This window comes from Schistocerca nitens, chromosome 2, assembly GCF_023898315.1.
Source record: "Schistocerca nitens isolate TAMUIC-IGC-003100 chromosome 2, iqSchNite1.1, whole genome shotgun sequence".
Classification (NCBI taxonomy): Eukaryota; Metazoa; Arthropoda; class Insecta; order Orthoptera; family Acrididae; genus Schistocerca; species Schistocerca nitens.
This window is the reverse complement of record NC_064615.1, coordinates 594,885,490-594,905,280: the sequence shown is the minus strand read 5'-3', so window position 1 is coordinate 594,905,280 and position 19,791 is coordinate 594,885,490. Positions and strand designations below refer to the sequence as shown.

Here is a 19,791-nt window from a genome sequence, read left to right as displayed (position 1 = left end):
AAAATTGAAATATCGTTATCTAATACTGAAAAAGCTGTTAACACAAATAACACCCAAGACTGGTGTGGTTTCTCGGTCTGATTACGTCTATTTTGTCACTGTCTGCTAGATAAAACAAAATAGGCCTTTCTAATATTATAGCAATTTTGTAAAACATACCAAATAAACGAGACTGTTTTGGCACAAATGGCTATTTTTATAACAAGACAGAATATAATTCACGAAGTACCAATATCAAAAGCCTATTAGGCCTACTAGAAGCAAAAAGCTTTATGTTAGGAAATAGTTTCACATTTCATTCAGCATGAGTTTCTCAAGCATGAGATCGAAAAGTAGTATTACGAAATTTTTATATGAATTTGGAATCGTCTTATTCTTCCATAATTTGTGTGATGTCCCCATTTCTTCTCCTTCCTCGTTCTAACAAACAATCTTGTGATCACCAATTCTGTAGCTATTCCTGCCACTGTCAAAATTTGTTCACCGATTAACTTCACCAACCCTGCCGATTAACTTCACTAACCCTGCCAGAACCACAGGTTTAGTTATCACGCGATTATTTTCCAGTTAGGCGCTATTACGTGTTCGTTCAACACGTTTTCCGCATTACTTCTAAAATAGAACTTAAGCGACTGCTAGCTGGGGACTGTATAAATGGTCCTTACTAGTATAGCGATCTGGCCAAAAATTTTCTGTCAAAATTTCATTTTCTTGGATACACCGAGAAGATAATACGTAATCTTTCTCACCTGTTATTCCTGTCAGTGTTTTATTTCCATTCTGGTAGTCTGAATCTATAGAATTTGCTAGTAATTATACCAACGCTGATCATTCGCAAACCCAATCAAGCACAAAATCAGACAGCGATTTGGATTCATCCGTTCGGCTTTACTCCACTCAGCTTGTATAGCCTCGTCCCCTTTTGTCTGCGGAAAGTTTATTTCTGGATGCGACGAGGAGTCTCCTCACAGAGACATCACGCATTCAAAAATCAACTTATGATTCATTCAGAAATCAACTTAAAATGTGTTCAAAAATGTTCAAAAGCCAACAGGGAAGTGTTTCAAAATCATATGAATAATCGATAGACAAACGTGCACTGGATGCGAGGCACTTTGTGAAACAAGTTCTTTTCCTCAAGAATATGAATTTGGTGCCCCCTTTTCCCGATAGCATCCAGCTGCTTGCTGCGACTGCTTGCACAGCCAACAGCCACATTCCTGTAGCCAGAAGTGGGAGAATCTACAACTCAAACGCGACTCAACTGTGCATGCGCACGAACCCACTCAACTCTAAAACGAATCTAATGTAAACAGTTGTGACTTCACACTCATCGGAGGCAATTTGTTGTTATGAAGCATTGCATAGTATTCCTAAAGCCTTTGACACATTTTGCTGTTGGCAGACACTTCCATGAGCACTGTGTGTCGTTGTTGTATATGGCGCATTTCCTTTGCAATTTAAGTTATTTTCGTTTTTTTCGCTTGTTTATATTTTATTGTTGAAGTATTATTCTGCAGCAGCGGGATACAGTAATATCCTTTGTTAGAGTATCGGTTCTTACCAGTCAAAATTACAAAAAATTAACTGAAAACTAAAACAATGAAAAATTCCCGGAATTGTAAAAAAATCCCGGGTTTTTACCAGTTTTCTCCCAGATGAAAAAATTCCTAGGTTTTCCCGAATCTCCTGATTGTCCCGGGGTGTATACACCCTGACTTTACCACTGGGCTACCAAGCTCCCCTTTTAAATCAGTGTATCTAAAATAGATCATAGGTCTGTGCTTCTTAAGCACTGACATTGACAATCAATTGCAGTCTTATTAACATCCACAATCTGGATTGCCCCAAATACGTCTAGCTTATGTTTTCTCTAATCCAAATTGCCTCCTTCTCGCACAACAATTTAAGGAAAACGGTTATACAAGAGAACAAACAATAACATGGTGGAAACTTTTTTAGTGTAAGATCAGTGTCCAGTGGGAAACTCAGCCAGGCAAGTACAAATGATGTTAAAAAAGTTCAAGATACTCACGAAAGTAAAGTGAAAAATAATGTTAGTATATTTCATCAAAATATTGGGGGATTGAAGAATAAAACTGATGAGCTTCTGCTTTGTTTAGAAGATACAGAAACTGAGAATGTAATAGATGTACTATGCCTGTCTGAGCATCACATTGTCACTGATATGCAAAAGGTTAGCATCAATGGGTACAAATTAGCTGCACATATAAGTAGAGATAATATGATGAGAGGAGGAGTTGCCATATGTCAAAAGCTTCCACAGTGTAAAAAATTTTGTGTAGAGCAACATATGGAAGCATGTGCCACTGAACTTAAACTAAATGATGGCACTTTCATAATCGTAACAGTGTACAGGTCCCCCTCAGGGAACTTCCAGCTATTTCTACAAAACTTGGATGCTTTGTTGTGCTATCTGTCAGACAGGGGGAAGCAAATTATCATTTGTGGGGATTTCAATGTTGACTCCCTGAAAGAGTGTAATAGGAAGAATGACCTTTTAGTATTACTCAGTTCTTTCAATTTGAGCTCCATCATTGATTTTCCTACTCGGATAACAAAGAACAGCAGTACATTAATAGATAACTTTTTTATAGACCAAGATAAGTTTAAGGACATAAATGCTTATCCTGTTGAGAATGGTCTTTCAGATCATGGTGCACAGCTAGTTACAGTACATGACATAGCTCCATGCAGTATATCAAATCAGACTTTCAAAGCAGTGCGTTCAATTAACAATATAAATATTGCAAACTTTAGGGAAAGCCTACAGCAACTAGACTGGGATGAAGTGTATAAGGAACCTGATGCAAACTTGAAATGTAACTTATTTCACGATACATTTTTAAGGGTATTTGAAAATTGTTTTCCCAAGAAAATAGTTAAACATAATTCCAAGAAAACATATAAAAAACCATGGCTAACTAAAGGAATAAGAATATCTTGCAACCGTAAAAGAGAACTGTGTCTAACAGCAAGAGGGAGTACTGACCCCGAAATTGTTCAATATTATAAAAACTATTGTGCGGTACTAAGAAAAGTTATTAAAAAGTCCAGAAGCATGTGTATCATGTCTGAGATCAGTAACTCTGATAATAAAATTAAAGCAATTTGGAATATTATTGAAAGGGAAACAGGGCAACCAAGAGCACAGGAAGACTTTAGTGCCATAAAACTGAATGATAAGTGTACTAACAAACAACCAGAAATTGAAAATATTTTCAATAATCATTTTTTAAATGTTGTGGAGAAAATAGGATCTAGATCTTCACTAGAAGAGGCAAGGCTACTAATAGAAGAGGCCATACCTGTGCAGTTTGAAACAACTGTAATTCCACCAACCTCTCCCTCTGAAATCAGTAAAATAATAAACTCACTGAAAAGTAAAAGCTCTTACGGAATTTATGGCATTTCCAGCAAGGTACTTAAAGCTTGTTCCCCACAGATAAGTAGGATTCTCAGCCACGTATGTAATAGCTCTTTGGAGCAGGGTGTTTCCCCCGATAGACTGAAACATGCCATTGTAAAACCATTGCATAAAAAGGGGGATACGTCGGATGTGAACAACTACCGCCCAATCTCTCTTCTGACAGCTCTATCAAAAATTTTTGAGAAAGTAATGTATTCAAGAGTAGCCTCCCATATTTGTAAAAATAAAGTACTAACAAAATGTCAGTTCGGTTTTCAGAAAGGCTTTTCAACAGAAAATGCTATATACGCTTTCACTGATCAAATATTAAATGCTCTGAATAACCGGACATCACCCATTGGTATTTTTTGTGATCTCTCAAAGGCCTTTGATTGTGTAAATCATGGAATTCTTTTAGATAAGCTAAATCATTATGGTTTGAGGGGGGCAGTGCACAAATGGTTTAATTCATACTTAACTGGAAGAATGCAGAAAGTTGAAATAAGTGGTTCATGTAATGTTAAAACAACAGCTGATTCCTCAAACTGGGGGGCTATCAAGTACGGGGTCCCACAGGGTTTGGTCTTAGGTCCTTTACTGTTCTTGATATACATTAATGACTTACCATTCCACATTGATGAAGATGCAAAGTTAGTTCTTTTTGCTGATGATACAAGTATAGTAATAACATCCAAAAACCAAGAACTAAGTGATGTAATTGTAAATGATGTTTTTCACAAAATTATTCATTGGTTCTCAGCAAACGGACTCTCTTTAAGTTTTGATAAAACACAGTGTATACAATTCCGTACAGTAAATGGCACAACTCCAGTAATAAATATAGACTTTGAACAGAAGTCTTTAGCTAAAGCAGAATCTTCAAAATTTTTAGGTGTGTCCATTGATGAGAGGTTAAACTGGAAGCAACACATTGATGTGTCTGCTGAAACGTCTGAGTTCAGCTACATATGTTATTAGGGTTATTGCAAATTTTGGTGATAAGAATCTCAGTAGATTGGCTTACTATGCCTACTTTCATTCACTGCTTTCGTATGGCATCATATTCTGGGGTAATTCATCATTGAGTAGAAAAGTATTCATTGCTCAAAAACGTGTAATCAGAATAATTGCTGGAGCCCACCCACGGTCATCCTGCAGACATCTATTTAAGGATCTAGGGATCCTCACAGTAACCTCACAGTATATATATTCACTTATGAAATTTGTTGTTAATAATCCAGCCCAGTTCAAAAGTAATAGCAGTGTGCATAGCTATAACACCAGGAGAAATGATGATCTTCACTATGAAGGGTTAAATCTGACTTTGGCACAGAAAGGGGTAAATTATGCTGCCACAAATGTCTTTGGTCACCTACCAAACAGCATCAAAAGCCTGACAGATAGCCAACTAACATTTAAAAATAAGTTAAAAGAATTTCTAGATGACAACTCCTACTCATTGGCTGAATTTTTAGATATAAATTAAGTGGGGGGGGGGGGGGGGGGGGGACTTAAACATTAGTGTCATGCAATATTTTGTGTAATGTAATATCTTGTACAGACATCTTTTATTAACCGACACGTTCCACATCATTACGAAGTGTCGTATTCATGATCTATGGAACGAGTATTAATCTAATCTTATGAAAAGGTCTTGAGTGCCTAAAATACACTGCAAACTGTTACCAATTTAAGACAAAGTAAGGCTAGTATTTAGCACTCCACCGACAATGATGTCATTAGAGCCAGAGCACCAACTAAAATTGGCGAAAGCCATGTGAGAATCATTATCAACTTCCCAAGGAATAAAATCTAAGAGCAGTATGTACTTAAATAGTAGGTTTGTGGCAGAAGTAGACTATGAAGACAGGAAGATCAATAGCTTCTGAGAAATTATGAGACTCTTGAGTATGTGTCTCCTAGTACAAGTTGAGAAGAAGTAACAATCACAGAGAACTTGCATTATGGGTTCACTAAGCATATGACAACAGTTCACTGGAAACGAGAGAGAAAGGTTAGGAAGACTAATGACAAGCTCATTAAGATGGAAGGCAAGTTCCCTTTTCCAAGAGACCAGCCCAGAACTTGCCATAAGTGATTTAGTGAAACAACACAACATCTAAATCTGGGTAGTGAGATGGGTATTTGATTCCCAATCCATCTAAGTATGAGTCTGGTGAATGTGCCAACTCATTCAGTGGCAGAAAATATGGAGATGATAAATTGAGCACTTTCCATGCTGGCAACTGCTTAAACAACTGTAGTAAAGATGACAAGTGATAATGGAATGGTGGGAGCACAGGAAGAAATGGGATATAAGTGCAACTGTTGAGGGCTCTACTAGTTGTGTCCCACAGAGTCGGACACTGTTTGCACTGTTAGAAAAGACCAGTGTTGTGTGATGTGGTTGCTTTTGTGTTGTTTTCTTTAACCTATGTTGATTTCACTTTCGACTTATTTTCTCTTTCAAGATCACCACTCACGTTTGACTACTGATTGCTAAAAGCTTATTTATTAATTATATTATTGGATTTTATCTATTGTTTATTTCTGGATGGATGTCTTCATGTGTATTCTGGGAGACACACACAGCATTTGCAGTGCAAGGCACAAATTTACAGAAACTTAATCAATCTCATGTAACAACTGTAGATCAAGTTAACAGACTGAAATGCATGCATGCACACATTCACACCCACAAAATCTCTTTTGGCAAAAATCACATTGTTGTTATAAAGACAGAACAACTAACTTTCACGAAACCAAGCAAATTGTAACAGAAAACTGCTAACTATTGCATGAAAATTATATCACTTACACACAAAAGTATATTTGTTTACCTGAGCTTGTTAAAAGAGGGGACATTAGAGACACAGTAAGAACAAAACTTCGTACTCACTTCTTTTTCAGTTTAAGACCAATAAATGATTGAGCACATCCAAATTTCACTATTCCATTAAGGACATCTGCTATTGCCGACATTTCCAGCTGCTGAGGTGGCTCTCTAAATAACCTCCAGAAAACTGCTGATAAATCTGGAATTCAAAATGCAAGAAACACGAAACCTGAAGAAAAATCAAGCACAACACATAATTTCCAAACATTAAATTGCTTTTACAGCCTTAATTACCACTGACACAAACAACACAGTTCAGCCACAGTGAGATTCTAATTTAAAACTGGACACTAAATATTTTATTTAGAAACAGACAATCAAATAGTGATAATATTCATACTTAATATATCAGTCAAATGAAAAATGTAGGTCTTTCATACAGCTGTTATTAATAAAGAATGAACAACAAATGAAACAATGGAGGATCCTGAATGGAATAACAACATTACAAAAGGATAAATTGTTACTCAACATGTAAAGGAGATGTTAAGTTGCAGACAGGCAAAACAATAAGACTGCTACACATTTGAGCTCTCACTCAAACGTCTTCTTCTAATATAGGAAACATACACACATTCACCAAAGCACAACTCATGTACACATAACCACTGTCACTGTCCACTAACTGCAGACTGCAAGCAATTGTGCCTGACGGAAGAAGCAGTCCACGGACGGTGGGGATACGGAGAAGGCAGGGGCACGGAGGGAGAGGGATGGCATGGTAGGGGTGAGAAAGGGAGTAGTGCTGCTTGTAGGAGCATGCAGAGATATGGTGAGGGTAGGGCTGCTAGATGTAGTTGGGGGGGGGGGGGGGGCTTGAGGGGGGGGTTGAGGGAGGTGGGGCAGAAAAGGGGAGGAGAGGAAAGAGACTAGAGGGTGCACTGATGGAACAAAAGGCTTTGTAGTGCTGGAGTGGGACAAGGGAAGAGGATAGCTGAATGAAGGACAGGTATTAGTGAAAGTTGAAGCCAGGGGGGTTACAGGAACATAGAATACAGGGTGTACATCCGGGAACACTTTCAATTATTTACTGCACTAGAACTAAACATTGTACATATTTCATACATAGTGCATTTTGAAGAGAAACTCTGAAAGTGATTTTTTTTTTACAAACATTTAATATGTGAACCATGAGTGACCCAGCAGACATCAATATAGTAACTGAATTCCTGCCATACCCATCCCATTATGGCATCGCCAACTGTGGCAGTCATTTCCCGTATTCTCTACCGGAACTCTGCTACATCACGTGGTAGAGGGGGTACATACACCAGATGTTTAATGTGTTCCACAGAAAAATGTCACACGGAGTAAGATCTGGTGATTGGGGAGGCCATTTCATGAAACAGCTGTATCCTTCTGTAGCACGGCCGTTCCACTGATTCAGCTGCTCCGTGTTCAGGTACCAACGAACTTCACGATGAAAATGGAGTGGAGTCCCATCCTCCTAAAAGATGAACAGAGAGTCTGATTGCATTTGAGGCATCAGCCATTGCTGCAACATGTACAAGTAGGACTATCCAGTGACAGTGCTCTCAGTGAAGAAGAATGGCCGTACAGGTTTCGACGTGACAAGACACAACAAACATTTACCTTTGGGGAATCATGGTCATATTCAATGCATTCGTGTGGATGCTTCGTACCCCAGATTCAACAATTATGCCTGTTCACTTTCCCATTAGTGTGAAAAGTGGCTTCGTCACTAAAAATTATGTGATCAACAACGCCATCCACATCCTCATTCAATTGTTACAACTGCGAGCAAAACTCAAAACACTTGTCTTTGTCTTCGTCATTGAGCTTCTGCACTAGCTCCAATTTGAATGGTTTCATAGATAGCTTCTGTTGCAGGACTTTCCACACTGTCATTGGAGCCATTTCGAGTTCACGGGATGCACAACACACTGATTTCTTTGGACTCCTTATGAATGTCTCTCGTACACATTCCACATTCACTTCACTCACACTGGAATGTCCACTTCTGTTTGCTGGGCACAAGCAATCCATCATAACAAATTTGTTGTACCAGTGGTAAATGGCATTCCTTGTTGGTGACTTCCTACCGTACTTGGTTCTAAACATCCGTTGAACAGCTGTAGCACACTTGTTTTTATCGAACTCCAACACACATAAAGCTCGCTCCACACCTGAACTCGCCATGCTTGTGACTAGAGCTGACTACCGGCAAATTACCAAACTATGCTGCGGCAGAATACATGAAAAAAAACTTCCAGGGTTTCTCTTCAAAATGACATATGTATGATATCTGTACAATGTTTGGTTCTTCCGCAATAAATAATTGAAATTGTTTCTGGACTTAATGTACACCCTGTATACTGCAGTGACAGATCTCATCTGTGCAGTTCAGAAAAGCTATTGTTGATAGGAAATAACAAGATGGTGCAGGCTGTGAAGCAGTCACTGTAGTAAAGCAACCTGCGAAAGCACTCATTATTTACAAACTAAGCTGCAACCACTGTGATGCTTTCTACATAAGCATGACAACCAACAAACTGACTGACTGCTTGAATGACCATTGATAAAATAGAACAAAGAGACTGCTGGACCACCCAGTTGCTGAACATGCTGTCCAACACAACATGCTCCACAGCCTGTGCCAACTGGATCCTTCCAACCAACCCCAAGTTTTTGTACTGCATAGATGAGAACACTCTGTACAATATTTTATACACTCTTTTAACCCCGTTGGCCTCAATCTTCAGTGGTGAATGGAAAAGAGGGGATCAACTCAATGTCGAGGAGAGAACATAGCGCAAGGATAGAAAACGTTCAATACATGGCATGTCCAAGATTTTGTTTGCAGTATTTCTATCTTTTTAAGTAATGGAGAATTGCATTGTATTCTGACTGAATTAATGCTGCCAACTGTGTGAATGTATATCATGTACTCTGTCTTTCTGTGAACATCTACCATGTTAAACTGCAGTTTGCCTGAATCTATTTGTGGTCAGAATTGAATTGCCTTTAAAATTGGACACATATTCAGCAATAATATACATTACTGCAGGAACCAATAAAAGGTTAGGTACGGGCCAGTGATGTACTTACGTGTTTCATGTCCCAGTGTTGTCAACGCTCACCTGAGGAAAGGTGGAACAAAAGGGGGTGTGTCAGCTGCTGGTCCTATGCTACCAATGAGAGATCAATGGCAGACGTGTTTGGAAGTGACAGATGATGAAATATTGTCACATTCTCATGTCAATATATATGTGAAATCCGCTATGTATTAAGAAAGAAGCTGCATTTTCAGGCCTCACCGTAACCACAATCTAGGAAGCTGCCACGTATCCTGAAGAAAGAACTACATATTTTTAACACCAAACATTATAAGATTTCATTGCTGGCCATTTTAACTGCTGCAATTTGAACTGTGCTATTAGGTCCCACTATAACTTCCATCCTGAAAATTGGAGTGTATTTGAAAGAAACAGCTAAATATTTGTGACAACAAAGATTATAATATATTTCAAAGCTAGTTGTTTCACTTGCAACAATCCCACCTGTGCAGCTGTGAAACACATTGTGTTGGGCAGTACGTTCAGCAACTAGGTGGTCCACCTGTCTCTAGGCCAGAATTTGTAAGTGGCCGCTTACGCAGACAGACAGTTTGCCAACATAGAAAGCATCACAGTGATTGCACCTTAGTTTGTAAATCACATGAGTGCTTTCACAGGTAGTGCTACCTTTGATGGGATAGCTGATGCATGTGACCATGCTGGTATAGGTGGTGGTGATGGGAGGATGCGTGGGACAGGTCTGAAGTGTAATTCTATTGCAGGAATTTGAGCCATGAAGCAAGAGGTGGGTAACAGGGATATAGTAAGGATGGACAAGGATTTGCGCAGTTCCTGCTCCTTTACCACACAGTGCCCTGCTCGTGATTATTGGTGCCGTTCGCCCCTACACTAACATCATTAATGTCCAGGGCATTGTCGTACTGAATACTATCTTTCCTAATGTCTGACTGACTCCAAACCTACAACCTCCTTCCTGGACACTATGGCAAACTGTATTCACACTGACAACCAGTTCCCCTCTGAAGGCATCAGCAACAAATCCAGTGTACAGCAATGGGCACCCACATGGCACCATCCTATGCCAATCTGTTCATGGGCGATCTAGAAGAAACCTTCCTATCCACCCAGAATCTCAAACCTTTCACCTGGTTTAGATTCATTGATGACATCTTCATGATATGGATTCAGGGTGAAGATAACCAATCCACATTCCTCCAGAACCTCAACACCTCCCCCATTCGCTTTACCCAACATGCCACCTTCCTTGATTATGATCTCCTGCTCAAAAATGGCTACATCAGTACCTCCACCCATATCAAACCTACAACCTACCATCAATACTTCTTTCATGTACCAAAACACAAAGCACCACTCTCCTCATGACTCAGTACCACTCAGAACTGGAGCAACTGATTCATATTCTCCACAAGGGCTTGCACTACCTTTTGTTGTGCCCTGAAATGAGGAATGCCCCACCACTATCTTCCTCACCCCTTCTACAGTGGTTTTCCAGTGGTCACCGAACCTACGCAATATCCTCCTCCATTCCTACTCTGCCCCTGCTCCCACCTCCTTGCCTCATGGCTGATATCCCTGCAATAGACCTATATGCAAGACCTGTTGCATACATCCACCACCACCTACTCGAGGCTGGTCACAGGCATCACTTATCCCACCAAAGGCACATAATTATATGTGAAAGCACTCATGTGATCTACAAACTAAGTTGCAGCCACTGTGCTGCTTTCTATGTAGGCATGACAACCAACAAACTGTCTGACTGTATGAATGGCCACTGATGAAAAATTGTAAAGTGACAACCAGACTGCACCGTCTGGATCCTTCCTACTAACATCAGCTCTTCTGAACAGTGCAGATGAGAGATCTCCTTGCAATATTTTCTACAGTCCTATAGCCCCCCTGGCCTCAGTCTTCAGTGGTGAAGGGAAAGGAGGGGGTACAGAAATATGGCAGAACTACCAGTGAGATTTTTTGATCAGTCAATAAACATCTCAAAAAAGGTACACATTTAGAGAATAAGACACAAGCTCGACAGTCCTTTTGCAGTTCTGTTATTTCACAATTCCTTTCTGATTTTGCCTAAATTCTAATATGAATCAGGACCCCAACTTATTACTCCATCTTATTTTTCCAAAACTATGATTTATCATTGATTACACACTCTCGTTCTGTTGAGTGCCAGCTGTCTACAAATATATTTTACATTTCACTATAAAGGCTTACTTGAAGGTGCACATTTTAGAATCGACTTAGTCCTGACTGATGAACGATATAACCAAATAAAGGAAACAACTCAGCTGGATTTACAAGTGAAACTGGCAGGTTACAGAGGCATTTGTATTTCATTTGCTATGTATTTCTGCTGTTAAGTTAGCTGTAATAGCTTATATTTAATATCCTTATGACAAGAACAAAACTACACAAGCTATTACAGCAATATTCCCAAGGCTAAGATCAAGACTTTTCACAATATGTGTGTTGCTTCTCCAAAGCAGAGTAAGTTTTATGAATACCAAAGACACCTTTGTTACGGAAAATAAAATGCAAAGTCATGGGAAAAAGTGGTAATGTAAGGCTTGGAAAAAGAAACAGTATACAAACAATTTACTGTATTTATCCAAGTGCAAGACAACCCTGAATGTTAGCCCAAGCTGAAATATGACAACCATGAAAATTTTATATTTACCATACTCTGACTAGTCAAAATTACAAACTGTTTTACTGATACAATGTAACTGCCAAAAAAGTCAACACTATACCTGCTCCAAACTTACTCCATTTATTGACTGTCTATATTTCGATTATACAAGGAGAAACAAAATAAACTAAAAGAAATGGTTCAAATTAAGTTATTAAGTTTTATCTTCACTTTTTTTCTATCTAAGCCAGATGTCTGTAGTATCACTATTTTGGTTAGCACAGCTAAAATTGCTGCAAGTGAAACAAACAGCAATGAAATTTACAATAATCTTGGTTGTCACAAATATTTGTTTGTATCTTCTAAATATGCTCCAATTTTCAAGATGTGAGTTAGAGCGGAACCTAATGGAACAGTTTAAGTTGCAGCAGGTGAAATGGGCAGCAATCAAAGCTTTAATGTTCGGCATCAAAAATATTTGGTTATTTCTTCAGAACACATGGCAGATTCCAAGATTGTGGTTACGGTGAGGCCTGAAAATGCAGCTTCTTTTTAAATACATAGTGGATTTCACATCTATATTGACATGAGAATATGACAATATTCCTTCATCTCTCACTTCCAAACATGCCTGCCACTGCTCTCTCATTGGCAGCATAGAACCTGCAACTTTCACACCCCGTTTCGTTCCACCATTCCTCAGGCGAGCATCGACAACATTAGGACATGAAACACTGAAGTACATCACCGGCCTGTACCTAACCTTTTATTGGTTCCTGCAGGAATGTATACTCTTGCTCAATATGTGTCCAATTTTAAAGGCAATTCAATTCTGACTACAAATGGATTCAGGCAAACTGTAGTTTAACATGGTAGATGTTCATAAAAAGACAGGGTACATGATATACATTCACACAGTTGGCAGCAGAATGAAGTTTGACACCCACACGCCACTCCCCTCCCCATATTCGTCTTAGTTCTCAGCGAAGCTTTTGTTACTGATCCCCCTCTAACCTTTCTGATTTCCTCAAAAATTAAATCTGCACATGAGTTCAATTGCCAAAGATTCATCTGTAAATGTAAGACTCCATAAATGGAAGATGACACACTAATCTATCACACTATGTAAGAATGTTGACCTCAACAGCAGTAGCTTAATCTGTGAATGTAAGACTCCCATAATTTTTGGGTGACAAATTCTGGGAAAAACCTCATCTTATATTCGGGCAATTATGTAATTACTGAAGAATTAATACACACACATAAGTACGCTACTGGACTGAAAATATAAAAAGAAATATGCAACAAAAATGTGTCAATTATAAACACCATGATTCCACTCGTTTTTTATTTGCTTTAAAAAATTAGAAGTGCTTAAAGTGGCTGTACACAACTCAGTGGGAGAAATGTCCTGTAAATTAATACAGTCAGAATACGATGCAATTCTCCATTAGTTGAAACAAGAAATATTGCAAACAAAATCTTGTGCATGCCATATATTGAATGCTTTTGATTACAATGCCATCCTTGCACTACAGTATCATATTAACTTACTATAACATTATCTTCATCTGTTTACAATGTACTTAGTGCTACAGAATCCTCACTCCACTACCTTAATTTGTAAAACAATGTAGTTATACTCCCCCACCCCCCTCCCCCTGCCCACGATCCCCTCTCTCCGTACATGAAATCTGTATCGTATTTGCATGTGGTGGTAAATAAATACGTAAAAGTTAAAATGTGAACAAATTATAGCACCAGAAGAAGATACTGTATCCGTATCAGATAAACTAGAAACAATTATTATTGGTTATATTATTATTGATTAAACATCTGCCAGGGATGATAGTCATGCAAACACATTAAACTAGGAGCAGTGGTAGTTGCATTATGTTTCCTAATTATTATGGTTCAAGAAGTAGTTCAACAAATATCTTGATACGCTATAGTTATATTTTTAATTAACATTTTAAACAATAAGATAATAATACAAAATACACTCATGGCTAATGGCTACTTGTACCACTTTCATTTTTTTATTGGGGGGGGGGGGGGGGGGATTTATTTCATTATTAAAATTAACTGAAAAATGATACAGTATTTTTAATCATACGGGAATTTGCAACCTAAAAATACTTAATATTATTACTACTGCAATTATTATTTCAAAATTCTCATCAATAGTGTGGACTGTTCAAAACTGTATCTGAATTGTATTGTTACTTCCAAAAGTAGACTTCAAATCAGTAACTGTATCATTTTCTACATGCTTATTATATTTTCCATTGCAAGATAACGAAGCTTAGGCATACAGTAAAAGTTCATTATAACGTTCTTCAAGCATATCAAGGAAGAAAATATCTTAATCAGAAGGTGATAGTTGATAAAGTGGCGGTGTTTACAATAAGTACCACAAGTAACATGATAAGTGATACCAAAAATTCCACATACTAAAGACAAATTCATTATTATAACCAAAATTAATTAATTCATACAATAAAATACAAATTACTGTTTTAAGATAATGGAAATTACCCACCTTGTTGCTTCAGTGTATTTGTATTTCAATCTTCACTACCAAGTGAAGTACAACAATAGTCAGTACCCTGTACAATGGTTCAAATCTGCACTCAGTCATCCAGATTTCGGGTTTCCGTTATTTCCCTAAATTGCTGTAGGCAAATACTGGAATGCTTCCTTTGAAAGAACACAAATAATTACCTTCCCCAACTTTGAAACAATCCGAACTTGTACTACATAATGTACTCGTCGTTGATGGGATGTTAAACCCCATTTTCCTTCCTTCGTTCCATCTTCACTGTTGTTTAAAGGATTTTCTTTCCAATGAAGATTACAGGTAACAGCATTTGGTGATTCAACTTTGTTAGCACAGAGGTATCTGTGAATGTGACTTATAAAATCCAGTACTTGTTTCATTCCTACACTGCTGTGCCTTCAGCAACCCATAGTTCCCATGTATCCGTGCCATTCTGGGGTAGAAGTGACCATATCAGTTTGTAGTGGTGTTAGCATTACCAGTGTCATTACATTTGGTGCTAGAAGGAAGCCAATAACAATGAGTGATGTAACAGGACAATGATCAGCAGCATCATTTCAATGTAGTGAGTGGAAACGAAGTTTCTTTTTTTTTTTTTTACATTTTTCCATGCTATTGTGCCACAAAGTAGTGTATTTTGTTTTTAGTGTATGAGGCCTGGACATTATGCCAGAGTATGCAGAGAATGCTCATGACTGACACTAAAAGATAGGGATAAGATGTGCCTGTAGCAAGACATGTAACAATGGTATGGTGGAAGTCCTTTCCTGTGGTATTTTCCTTTAATTGTGGACATAGGCTTTAGCAATAAGTGAGCCAGGAGTAGAGAGGGTTACTACTACAGAGGCGGTCCAGATATTAATGAATGAGATGGCACAGATACAAGCAGACAACACAAGACCTGCATAATCAGTTAGATGCATTAAGAAAGAATAGATTTTCATCCAGTATGTCAGTACCCCTCCCAGGTACCAGCACTGCTGCCATAGTTTGTCGTTCTGTGGACAAAGCAGGGAAGGATGTTTTGGCATTTATACACAAATTATTAACAACCTGTTGGTCAAAGGAGCAGTTGTTGCATACAGCCAAGTAACGTTTGATGAGAGTGCCAAAATATAGTGATGAAACGCAAGGAGTTGAAGAATACTTAGACATATGAAATTCTGAGGAAAGGCTTGGTGTAGTGATATAGGAGGAAGAATAGTTGTAGATATTACAGTGAGCAACTGAACAGTGTCTTGCAAAACAGGAAGAGTCCATCGAGAATTCTGTGAACAGGAATAAAAAGCTTCATGTCAATTCACATGAGTTGACAGAAAGTGAACATATAAATAAGTTTGTATCGCGAGAAGCAGAACAAGGAGCACTGGACGCATTTTTGAGAGGGTTGTCACCTGACGTATTAAGGAAAACACGGGCAGAGTTTCTGAAAGACTTACCAGGAGCCATAGCACTGAGGACAGTGACGAAGGAAATCAAGGCAGTATTCCAAGTATGCGATAAAAGGGGAATATTTTCTGCACAGGAGAAGTGTTACCATTCTGGGCAGTCTGACCACATATGGCGGTAGTGCCTTCCACTACAATGTAGGAAATGTGGGCAGGTAGGGCAACATGAAAAATATTTACTCAGAAGCCTACTGTTAAATGGAAGTGAGCTCTCCCGGGTCACTGAACAGCATGTGTATGCTGAGATGGAATTTTGCTTAACTGGCTTAGTGGATGGAAGATAAATTTTTACTGGACACACATCCATAGTTGTGTGTGGCAAGTTTGGACCTCATGGGGAAATGAGAATTGGGCTCACCTTGATAGGTTATGTGGAGTGGGTGGAAGTGATGTGCTTTCGCTAGGATCGGCAACAATAGATTTTACAGCTGAGTGTGGGGGGGGGGGGGGGCAAAACATCTCAGGGTATGTATGAAACTTAACTTCATACAAATGTTGGTTACTACACTGTTTTTGGCTTAGATTTCTTACATGAACATCACGCTAAAACTGAACTTGGACAGCATATAGTGGAACTCGATGGGGCATTGTTTGATCTGGGGGAATTGCTGTCAATGCCACACTACCACAAACTTCGTCTCTTCGGAAAGGGGAGCCAATTAGACTACGTGCGCGGCACAAAGGATTAATTTGCATGATAAAGTATTGCAAGGTACAGGAAAACTACTATAAGTGAGTGTAGCAACTATTTTGCTGATAAACGTGTTGTGTAGTTGAGCCACTAAAGGAAAATGAGGAATTATATAAGGCATGATGCTTCACACACAGAAGTGTGGTACATGTACAGGAATCGGGCAGTAATGAGGTCATGCTCGTTGGAACAGACAACTTTGGGATTGAAGACATGGATTTGTTTTGTGAGTTGATAGTTGCCTACTTGGAGACTTTAGAGGAATATAATTTAGATAGAATAAATTCAGAACCTAGGCTTAAACAAACTGCCAGTTTAACTGCATTTGAACAAAAAGTAGAACACTTGAAAGGAATTGAAAAGCTAACAATGGAGCATTTGTTACACACTCTGAGAATCTGTTTAATCCTCATTGGTCTTTGCCAGTGACCGTGGTGCAAGCATACAATCCCAACTGAGAATAAACTGCCTGTATACCGTAAACCAAGCAGGATATCATATTATTTGTAATGATGGAATAATTTATTAATAAATAGTTATGGAATGGTATTAGCGAGGAAAGTACCTGACCTTGGGGAGCACCAGTGGCAATTGTTAAAAAAAGAATACAGACCACCAAAACTAATTCAGATGTGTTGTTATTACCGATATCTCAATAGTCGTGTGATTACACTTACCTGATCCCAAATATAACAGAAACTTTGGATAACCTGGGACAGTGCAGGTATTTCTCCACCATAGATCTGCAGAGTGGTTATCATCAGCTAGAAGTACCAACAGACAATCAGCCAAGAACAGCATTTACAGTTTCTTCAGGACAATACCAACATTGGCGTATGCCATTTGGATTAAAGAACGCTCCAGCCAAGTTTCAGCATTTGTTGGATGGAGTTTTGAGAGAGTTATAGCCAAGACAATGCATGGTATATTTGGATGATATACGAGGTGCATTCAAGTTCTAAGGCCTCCGATTTTTTTTTCTTATTAACTACTCACCCGAAATCGATGAAACTGGTGTTACTTCTCGACGTAATCGCCCTGCAGACATACACATTTTTCACAACGCTGACGCCATGATTCCATGGCAGCGGCGAAGGCTTCTTTAGGAGTCTGTTTTGACCACTGGAAAATCGCTGAGGCAATAGCAGCACGGCTGGTGAATGTGCGGCCACGGAGAGTGTCTTTCATTGTTGGAAAAAGCCAAAAGTCACTAGGAGCCAGGTCAGGTGAGTAGGGAGCATGAGAAATCACTTCAAAGTTGTTATCACAAAGAAACTGTTGCGTAACATTAGCTCAATGTGCGGGTGCGTTGTCTTGGTGAAACAGCACACGCGCAGCCCTTCCCGGACATTTTTGTTGCAGTGCAGGAAGGAATTTGTTCTTCAAAACATTTTCGTAGGATGCACCTGTTACCGTAGTGCCCTTTGGAACGCAATGGGTAAGGATTATGCCCTCGCTGTCCCAGAACATGGACACCATTATTTTTTCAGCACTGGCGGTTACCCGAAATTTTTTTGGTGGCGGTGAATCTGTGTGCTTCCATTGAGCTGACTGGCACTTTGTTTCTGGATTGAAAAATGGCATCCACGTCTCATCCATTGTCACAACCGACGAAAAGAAAGTCCCATTCATGCTGTCGTTGCGCGTCAACATTGCTTGGCAACATGCCACACGGGCAGCCATGTGGTCGTCCGTCAGCATTCGTGGCACCCACCTGGATGACACTTTTCGCATTTTCAGGTCGTCATGCAGGATTGTGTGCACAGAACCCACAGAAATGCCAACTCTGGAGGCAATCCGTTCAACAGTCATTCGGCGATCCCCCAAAACAATTCTCTCCACTTTCTTGATCATGTCATCAGACCGGCTTGTGCAAGCCCGAGGTTGTTTCGGTTTGTTGTCACACGATGTTCTGCCTTCATTAAACTGTAGCACCCACGAACGCACTTTCGACACATCCATAACTCCATCACCACATGTCTCCTTCAACTGTCGATGAATTTCAATTGGTTTCACACCACGCAAATTCAGAAAACGAATGATTGCACACTGTTCAAGTAAGGAAAACATCGCCATTTTAAGTATTTAAAACAGTTCTCATTCTCGCCGCTGCCGGTAAAATTCCATCTGCCGTACGGTGTTCCCACCTCTGGGACGTAGTGACAATGAACGCGGCCTCATTTTAAAACAATGCGCATGTTTCTCTCTCTTTCCAGTCCGGAGAAAAAAAAATCGGAGGCCTTAGAACTTGAATGCACCTCGTATTTGTCTTTGCAAAGGACATGGAAGAACATGTGCTATGACTACGGGAGGGTGTTGAAGTGATCACCTGCCACCCATTAATACTCAGCGTAGAAAAGTGTCTCTTGACATTACAGGAAGTACAATATTTAGGACATGTGATGACTTGTACAGGAGTCTGGACGGACTCTAAATTGCTAAATGCCATATGGGACTTCCCAACACCACATACAGGCAAGGACTTACAATCTTTTTTTAGGCTCAGCAGATTATTAGAGAAAGTTTGTAACAAAATTTGCAGAGATAGCACAGCCTCTCACTCACCTACTGAAAAAAGGAGTGATGTTTCATTTGTGACTGAAGCGTGAAGATATGTTTGGTGAACTGAGAGAATTCTTGATAACTCAACTGATATTGGTTTTTCCAAATCATGAGAAGGAATTCGTATTAACATGTGATGCAAGCAATCATGTCTTGGCAGACAGCGCAGAGCATATGATCACATCAGCTGAATAAACCAGAACAAGTTACTTTAGCGCAGAGAAAGAAATACTGAGTCTCACCTAGAGCATACAATATTTTCAATGTTATTAATGAAGTAGGAAATTTTAAGTAATAACTAATCATGCAGCATTACAATGGCTATCAGGTTTGAAAGATCCATCAAGCAGCTAAACGTGGTGAATTTTATTTTGAGATCATACATCACATGGTAACATGGATGGCCTCAATTGAAATGTTTGTGTGTTGTGAAGAGTGGATGACACCACTGCAGAATAACAGAAAGCACAAGCCCAAGATGAAGACTGTACACTATCTGCAATGCAG

General features: G+C 39.2%; 1 protein-coding gene across 1 annotated transcript in view; it reads right to left on the bottom strand.

Annotated features, from left to right (window-relative positions):
- Nucleotides 1-19,791, bottom strand: part of LOC126236666 (serine-protein kinase ATM) — a 500,205-nt gene that overhangs the window by 422,011 nt on the left and 58,403 nt on the right. Inside the window, exon 6 of the mRNA XM_049946145.1 lies at nucleotides 6,330-6,465. Within this exon, the coding sequence (XP_049802102.1) occupies nucleotides 6,330-6,465 (136 nt within the window). The remainder of the gene's footprint in view (nucleotides 1-6,329; nucleotides 6,466-19,791) is intronic.